Source organism: Acanthopagrus latus, chromosome 1, assembly GCF_904848185.1.
Source record: "Acanthopagrus latus isolate v.2019 chromosome 1, fAcaLat1.1, whole genome shotgun sequence".
Lineage (NCBI taxonomy): Eukaryota > Metazoa > Chordata > Actinopteri > Spariformes > Sparidae > Acanthopagrus > Acanthopagrus latus.
In genome coordinates, this window is record NC_051039.1 from 19,242,148 (window position 1) to 19,251,103 (window position 8,956).

General features: G+C 40.9%; 1 protein-coding gene across 1 annotated transcript; it reads left to right on the forward strand.

Moving 5' to 3' along the window:
- Nucleotides 1–617: 617 nt before the first annotated feature.
- LOC119026633 (probable ATP-dependent RNA helicase DDX5) lies at nt 618–8,229 on the forward strand. Its single transcript, XM_037111063.1, has 13 exons — nt 618–818; nt 2,198–2,378; nt 2,595–2,691; nt 2,815–2,948; nt 3,440–3,505; nt 3,879–4,020; nt 4,125–4,285; nt 4,597–4,769; nt 4,875–4,985; nt 5,112–5,173; nt 5,270–5,329; nt 6,801–7,022; nt 7,392–8,229. The coding sequence occupies exons 1-13, from the start codon at nt 778–780 to the stop codon at nt 7,847–7,849; spliced, it is 1,908 nt and encodes a 635-aa protein (XP_036966958.1). The 5' UTR covers nt 618–777; the 3' UTR covers nt 7,850–8,229.
- The last annotated feature ends 727 nt before the right edge of the window (nt 8,230–8,956 follow it).

The window sequence follows — 8,956 nt, forward strand, 5'->3', positions numbered from 1 at the left end:
CTCATTGGCACAGTTGCTTTTTGGGTAATGTAGGCACCAGCTTTGAAAGTAGAGAGGAAGCGTAGACTAGGAAATAAAGGCGATATATCTCTGTTTGATAGTTTGTTTTTAAATTGTCCATAATGACTCCAGCAGTGTTGTAAGGCAGACCATCGGACTGCTTCTCAAAACTTGCTGCCTGCATTTTCTCACAATACAATTTAGTTGCTTAGTGACACATCTGGAGGCAATTTATCAGTGTAGATGCAGCCTTTGCATGCAGAGTTAACCTTTAATATTTGGCATATACTGTAGACAAGGGTGAATTTGACAGAGTTCACTTATTCCCATTTTAATTCATCATGTTACTGGTGAGCCACCTAGACTGAATAACTTTATCATTATTTTTTATATTTATTTTATTTTATATATTATATTTAGTAGAACATTAATGCAACTTACCTTGTGTTTGTTTCCTCTCTGGCTTGTTCGTATTAATTACTGTCTTTATACAGGACCATCTCTATGATAGATAGATAGATAGATAGATAGATAGATAGATAGATAGACATGGGGAAGGCAACTAGTTCTTGGGGCGCCGCTGTTTGTGGCGCATTGATACAATGTTATGCGCCTTGGCTGACGTCACATCCGTCCCTCCAGACAGACTTTTGTCTGCCGGCATTTTCTTTTTGTATTCCCAATTCCGTCTTTAGCTCTTAGATACATTTTCTGTTTTGTGGACCGGCTAGCGGATTTCAACGAAGTCCGTTTTTTTCGACGGTAGTCTGCTACACAATGCCTGGATTTTCAGACAGAGACCGTGGCAGAGACAGAGGGTGAGTCAACTGACAGCTCCGGCTTTCTTGACGTTAGCCGAGATGAGCAGCTTAGCACACGGTTCCTAGCGGCGGAGCTGTCATGGCTGTGTTGTCAAAACAAGGCAGTGGACTTGTACACTATGCTGCCACCAGTTGAAATTTGGGGTGCATTCGTCATTTAAACACGATAAACTGTTGTATGTGGTCTGGGGTGATTGGCGTCATTGGGGTATTCGTATTCTCCATTTTCCTGCCGATTAGAGGTAAAATGGCAGCTAACGACGGCTCCGTGTCGGTGGCAGTTAGCACGGCAGCCTTCTTGTTAGGTGGGCATGTGACGCAGTGGTGTCTCTTTTGCGGATCCACACCCGAGACGAAGATTTGATTTGCGGAGGCCAAAATTAATTTCCAGCGACTCGTTTTCCATTATTGTTTCCACCGGGGATATGTCTCAAGGGAGGTAAAACGAAGATCCATCCAGTGTCTCGTTTTTCTCGTGTACAAACCGGTCATGTCAACCTCAATTCAGTATGTCAGTCCGACAGGTTAACGTAACTTTGCTACCTGACTGGTGAGCACAGTGTCAAGGACTAAAAGCATTTGTTTTACGTGTTATGAATTTAAAGTGGAACTCAGCAGTGTTGGGGTTGGGTTTGGCTACAATAACAAATTGTGGCACTTAAAGTTGTTATGGATAAAATTAAGCAATCAATAAATAAAAATGCCAGAGTTTCCTGATAGTGGTGTTTTGTAAAGTAAGTAGTTAGCTCTAGGTTATAAACTTTCTATTTGGAAGATTTCGTCCACCTTTGCAATTTTTGATTGAACTGTTAATGAAAAACCTTTGCCCTGTTGTGTAATGTATTCATTTGGCGTTTAGAAACTGGGAACAGGGGGAGAGGGACACTCAAGAGATTTGTTGAGCTTGACTGCTAATATCAGTATTAGACGTAAATATTTGAATATCAATATATCACACGATAATCTTATATTTACAGATTATGTACATAAATGCACATTTTTTTTTACACAATCCCTAATATGTGGTGACAACGATACCTATTTTTCAGAGGCAAGATGTCTAACTGTAAACTTTAATGTCCAAGATGATATCAGTGCACTGAATCACTACATTTCATTGGAATTTTTTTGTAATTATGAATTACCTGCAACTTTTCTGCATTATGATCTGTAAGAAAAATGTAATCAAAATCAAGATAGACTTAACCCTCAACTGCAATAACATACTTTATCTGTCAAATTGCATCAAAATCTCCAAGGCCAAGCTAAATTGGTCTTACTATTTAATTAACCTTGTTGTGAGAGGTTGGTGAAGTGCTCTTTAAGTGCCAACAGGGGGCTGTTTTTAAGATGCATGTCCCTCTCTTTTTCATAAGGTATGGTGGGGGACCTCCTCGTTTTGGTGGTGGTGGAGGAGGCAATAGGGGTGGACCCCCTCCGGGAAAGTTTGGCAACCCTGGTGAAAGACTTCGAAAGAAGCACTGGAACCTGGACGAGCTTCCAAAGTTTCAAAAGAACTTCTACCAGGAACATCCAGATGCCACACGCAGACCACTTGTAAGACCAGATTCTAGCTGTTTCTCCATTATCAGTTTTCATTTGGTTGATCTTTCTTTCTTTAATCCTCACTTTAACAAGGAACTATGTTAAGTTAAACAAAAGATGACAATGCCCAAAACAAATATTCAAACTTGCAGAGTCAATGGCTTTTCCTGCTGTTTCATGCATGCTTCTGTGTATTCGTATTAACCGCTGTCTTTCTTCCAATTCCAGCAAGAGGTTGAACAGTACCGAAGAAGCAAAGAAGTTACAGTCAAAGGACGGGATTGCCCTAAACCAATTGCAAAATTTCATGAAGCTGCATTCCCAAGTGAGTAGAAATGAATTCTCCACTACAAAAATTATCTTGAATAGTCCTCAACCTTTCTTTGCTGAAATACGTTAAACATCTCAGAACACTGTCTAATTTAACTTGCACGTGTTAATTCTTCAGGCTACGTAATGGATGTTATTAGCAAACAGAACTGGACTGAACCAACTCCCATTCAGTCTCAGGGGTGGCCAGTTGCCCTGAGTGGCAAAGATATGGTCGGCATCGCTCAAACTGGGTCTGGGAAAACCCTTGCAGTAAGTTAATTGTTTTCCATATCCTTTCTGCCCAGCGCACATATAAGAAAAAACATCCTTCTTACAGACAACAAGTAACTACCTAGATGAGAAAAGCAACCAGTTGCATCCTGCAGATGTGGGTGCATGAACATTCTAGCAATATGCTCTACTCTAAAGTGGGTTTAGACAATTGATTAATTCTATATTGTTTATTCATATTCTGCCAGAAGTAATTTTCTGTACCTCTATGTTGGACTGTGATCACCAAGCTGGGGCTGGTTCAAGATTAGAGTGATGAAAACACAAAAATAGCCGTATGAGATGTTGCAACTTAAATAAAGATTACACTTGTCAGCAGAGAGAAGCATAACAAATATATCCTGCTTATGTTATGAAAGTTGACTACCAGGAATCTGGCGCTTATCTGAGCACTGATACTGTATACTCCTCATATACTCCTGAGCTATAATGTATATTTAAAGCATTTTCTTTTTTTTTCTTCTTTTTAGTACCTTCTGCCTGCAATTGTGCACATTCAACATCAGCCATTCCTGGAGCACGGAGATGGACCTATTGTAAGTAAATCTGAAAACATATTGTTCCCGTCGTGTGTGATCCTATGGTCTCTATTGTTATTAGATGATATTGACAGTCTATTTTTTCTTTTCTATTTTTGAAGAACAGGGAATTACCTAAAGCTATCTTTATATTATAACTGAAATGCCTGAGTTGATGCCTGGTCTTCATAATCATACCTGATCTGCAGGCATCATTTTTCTGTGATTGTAGTGATGTTATCTGGCCCTGTGAAAAGATTGTCTTACATGAATGGATGAACACAAAAATTGTTTTAACTCCTGGATGTGTGTTGTATATCTTTGACCAATTTATTGATGTGAAGCAGTACACAAATAACAATTGTTATAATAAAGTATCATCTGTCGTCAGTGCTTGGTGCTGGCACCAACCCGAGAGCTAGCTCAGCAGGTACAACAAGTTGCTGCTGAATACGGCAGGGCCTCACGTCTGAAGAGCACCTGCATCTATGGTGGTGCGCCCAAAGGACCCCAAATCAGGGACCTAGAGAGAGGTATGCTTACTTTGTTAATCTTACCATTTGTTTTCCGATTGAAGGTTTGTTTGTGTGTTCAAATGTGTAATATTGTGTTTCTCCTTTTTCTTTTCTTTTTGAAGGTGTTGAGATTTGCATTGCTACCCCAGGGCGCCTCATTGACTTCCTGGAGTGTGGCAAGACTAATTTGCGCCGTTGCACCTATCTGGTGCTGGATGAAGCTGACCGCATGCTGGACATGGGATTTGAACCTCAGATCCGCAAGATAGTGGAACAAATTCGGGTAAGTTGTGTTATATTCTGTAACTTCATAGACGATTGGCATTATTATTGAGAACATTTCAGAGTAAACCTAAATGCAAAACTACAATCGTAACTGCTACCCATTTGCTTGGTTTATGTGGAATATTTCCCACTAACGCTTAGATGAAATAGAGATTTAGCTGGCAAGATACAAAAATGTTCTGGAGTGAGGAAAATGCAAGCAGATATCCAGCTGGTGCATCATCAAATTTTTAACAGCTACATGTGTTGTCCAAATGCACTGGAAAGTTGCGAAACGGTGTTGAAATCCTCCTTTTTTGTCTTGAACAGCCAGACCGTCAGACCCTGATGTGGAGTGCTACCTGGCCCAAGGAGGTTCGCCAGCTGGCTGAGGACTTCCTGAAGGACTATGTCCAGATCAACATTGGTGCACTGCAGCTCAGTGCCAATCACAACATCCTACAGATAGTTGATGTTTGCAGTGACATGGAGAAGGAGGACAAGTGAGTTGATGGCTTCTACCTCTTTATAAGCATCGGCCAGTCAGCTGATGTGATTTTTTTTTTAACTACGTCTCGACTCAACATTCTTTCATGTCTGTCTGTTAGATTGATCCGTTTGCTGGAGGAGATAATGAGCGAAAAGGAGAACAAGACCATTATTTTTGTGGAAACCAAAAGGCGTTGTGATGAGCTCACCAGAAGGATGAGAAGAGATGGGTATGAATCTCTTCTTCTGTCCCTTCAAAAGAAGGGTTTGAAACTGCTGTACTGAATTTTGGCTGTTTTCTCTCATTCCTCCTACTTATTGTCTTATTGTTTTAATGTTTAATCTGTCTGTCACAGGTGGCCAGCAATGGGAATTCATGGAGACAAGAGCCAACAGGAGAGGGACTGGGTCCTTAATGGTGAGATTAAATGAATCATATTGCAAGTTTTTAAAAATAACCATTGTCCATCTGCTCTGCAATTAAATTTAATTATGTCTGTCCTTCTCCCTTCAGAGTTCAGATATGGCAAAGCTCCAATCCTTATCGCTACAGATGTGGCCTCCCGCGGCTTAGGTCAGTATGCCATTGAGTACCATCACTTTCTTATCAGTGTTACACTTATTTTAAAGAAAGTGGTTTTGCTTTCTTTAACTTTTCTATGCATTTTCTGAGTTTTTCTCACCTTAAGGTGGAGTCTTTGTGGCAGGCGCTAGGCATGACAGTCCCAGGCCTCGAGAGGGAGAAGGATGACATATTGGAAGTGCTCAACTGGCTTGCCACCCAGTGGGCCTAGAGAGATGAAAGCTCTTGTGTGCCAGTGATCTTCAAAAGGCTGTGTGGCTAAGCCTTTGTCTCTGATATGTTGTTGAAATACACACACATCTGTTCTCTGTCCATGGATTTCACCTGACAAATGCCATCCAGCTGTTTCCAACTCAAACGTCAAAAAAAGAAAAAAAGAAAAGAAAAAAAAAGATATGCTTGATGTTGTGACTTTTGCCTTGCATGCTGTTGTGTTAGAGAGCGCTGTATTGCAAGTCACTTGTTTGAGATTTGGAACAATTGTTACCTTTCGGAGCCTGTATCACATAGCATGGGTGCTTGTAAGCTTGTCTAAGCTTTCAGTTGTTTTCTTTTCCCGTCAAAGTGCTGGATTTCTAGAAATGGAGAGAGCAGTTTGAAATCTTTTACTTGTCTCTGAAAATTTGATGAGACCTGGCACATGTGTTTATGGGGTAGTGGGAACATCTAGTGAGAGGAGAAAGAGTGAGACAGCTCAAACCAAAGTTCCTCCCTCGCCTGCGTTTTATAGTCATGTCGAGACCTGCCAACGAGAGACATTTTCTCAAGTGAACACTGGCTTCTTGGAAGATCTTGCCTTGATGAGACTGATGAAGGGGGGGTGGGGGGAATTGTTCTGTGCTCTGTGAGGGGTGCCACTGGGGTTCAATGCTTGGGCCTTCTTCATTTTTACCCCTGTTCAAATTAGTACATGGTCTATTTTGTCTTGGCAAGACATGCAGTTCGGCCTTTAATATCAAGCTTCTTTTGAGAGTGTACTGGGAAAAACGGACCTGCAAAAATGTACCACAGAATGGTCCTATATTGGCACATGAGGAGGCCCCAGTGCACATCGTGGCCCAACTGCGTAGAAGCTCCTGGATGTCACTTGACAATTTGTGGGGGATTTCGCTGCATTGGGAAAGGACTAGTGAATGCATACTCCTTTATGGTAAGACTTAAATCCCATTTTCTTGTTTTCTCCCTTGGTTAACAAAAGGGAGACTGAATGTCTTTCGGATCTTTTTGATTATGGTAAGCAATTGGAGTGTGCATCGTTTCTCTCTTCCCACAGTAGTATCCCATGGAGTAGATGTGTACGCGATCTGATGTTGTTTTAACTTGTTCCCTCCACAGCTTAATGACCAATTTCTTTCCCCAGCCTTAACAGCTGCTAACTTTTCCCTTTGATCTGGCTGTTGTGGTGTGCAAAATCTTGTGTGGCCTCCATGTTTTGTTTTGCCACACTGCAACACTTTCACAGATGTGGAGGATGTGAAATTTGTCATCAATTATGACTACCCTAACTCCTCCGAGGATTATATCCACCGCATTGGACGCACAGCCCGAAGTCAAAAAACGGGCACAGCCTACACCTTCTTTACCCCCAACAACATGAAACAAGCCAGCGATCTGATCTCTGTGCTCCGCGAGGCCAACCAGGCCATTAACCCCAAGCTGATCCAGATGGCAGAGGACAGAGGAGGTACAGTCTGATACTTGTTGACATTAATACACATGTAGTGTTCAAGGAAGACGGTGTTTCTTTTAGTATGCATGAGAATTTATTCTTGGGCTTGACGTCAAGTCTATTAAGGATTCAGCATCAAAATAAGTTTTAAAATTATCTTTAAGTAAATAACAACCGGAACCCGAACCCTATCTATAATGAACATTTACAGCAGAGTCTTCAAGCCATCCCTTTAACCGATGGATGGGGCCAACAGTTGTGCATTTTCTATGTGTGTCAAGGCCTTTATTTATCTTGGTGTGTCTTAGTTTTGCTGCCATGTTGTTGTAGGTTACATGTATGAATAGTCTTCCCTCTCTTCTCTCCCATCTTCATCTGTTTCAGGTCGCGGAAGGGGGGGAAGAGGTGGCTACAAGGATGACCGTCGGGATAGGTATTCTGGGGGTGGGAGGAGCAACTTTGGCGGTAGTAGCTACAGGGACAGGGACAGTGATAGAGGGTTTGGCAACGGGCCAAAGAGTGCCTTTGGTGGCAATAAGGCCCAAAATGGTGGCAGCTATGGGGGTAACAGTGGTAACTCTAGTGGTAGCTATGGCAACAACAATTACAGCAACAGCAACGGACAGGGTAATTTCGGTTCACCAGCAAACCAGGTGGGTGCCTTTGGTAACCAAAGCTTCCAGGGCCCCCCGCAGTTTGGGGCCATGCAGCGTGCCGCTCAGAATGGCATGAACCACCCGCCATTCCCTTTCAACTCCCAGCCACCACCACCACAGGCCCAACAGCCACCGCCCCCACCACCAATGGTGCCCTACCCAATGCCACCACCCTTCCCACAGTAAATATGATACATGCACAATATATGGAACCAACATGATTTTTGTTAGTCTTGAAATCTTACAGTATGACAATTATTATTATTATTATCATTATTACCCTTTGTACTGTTTTAACTTTGTTTTGCTTACAGCAGGGTTGGAATTATTGAGTAAACCCAGAGCATTAAGTGGAGTCATAGACACGCCTCCTATAGTGCAACTTTGATTGCTGCACTTTTCCTTGACTGTTTTTTTTTTGTTTGTTTTTTTTGTTACATTCCTCAGTAATTTATTTTTACTAGGTAATGCAGTGTTTTCAGTTTGTGGTATGGTTAAAGTGATGTTATGAAGATCATATAAAAAGGGTTTGTGTGGCCCTTTTAAATAAAAAGAAGAAAATGGGACCTCTGTTGTGCTGTTTGTGTTGGAAGAATTGCTTGAATAAGATTGTTTTGACCGGGATCTCTGCATCTAAACCACACATCTTTGAGTTTACAGGATCAGGAATACCTTTTTCTTTTTTGAAATTTCAAGTTGATTTGTAAGCAGTAATGCAATGTAAGTACAATAAGTCAAGTTCAAATACAATTTTGAGGCACTATATTTCAGTATTTAAATTTTCTGCTGATTAATATTTCCACTTCACTACATTTTAAACAACTGTTGAACTTCTTCTCCACTACATTCATTTGTGGTTATATAATATATGTAGCTACTTTGCAGATTTCATGCTGCATCTCAGCCAAAGTTGTGCATTTTCTCTTCACTTGGGAAAGGGATTTTAAAAAAAAATATATACTGATAGTCAGAAAATGTTGAATATCGGATCAGGCAGCTAATCGAACAACACATACAATTGTGTACAGTATATACATACATGTAAGTTTATGTACATCTTTATTTGTACTTTAGATATTTAGATACTTTTTTATATCAGATCCTTAAAAACTTTAACTCAAGTGCTGTTCATATGAGTGACTTTCTTTTTTCCCCAAATTATATTTTAACATGATGTCTTCCATATGCTTGTAAGTAAAAATGCACAGAAATCAAAACAAACCACATATTCTTGGGCATCATGGATGGTTCATCAATCTTAGGATGTTCCACATTTTCTGGAGCAGCTACTTC

Bases quoted from the DNA above. Each gene is read 5' to 3' on its own strand.
- LOC119026633 (XM_037111063.1), top strand. From the start codon at position 778: ATGCCTGGATTTTCAGACAGAGACCGTGGCAGAGACAGAGG. The intron at 4,770-4,874 runs GTGAGTTGATGG...TCTGTCTGTTAG, and splicing joins GACATGGAGAAGGAGGACAA to ATTGATCCGTTTGCTGGAGG. The intron at 7,023-7,391 runs GTACAGTCTGAT...CATCTGTTTCAG, and splicing joins GATGGCAGAGGACAGAGGAG to GTCGCGGAAGGGGGGGAAGA.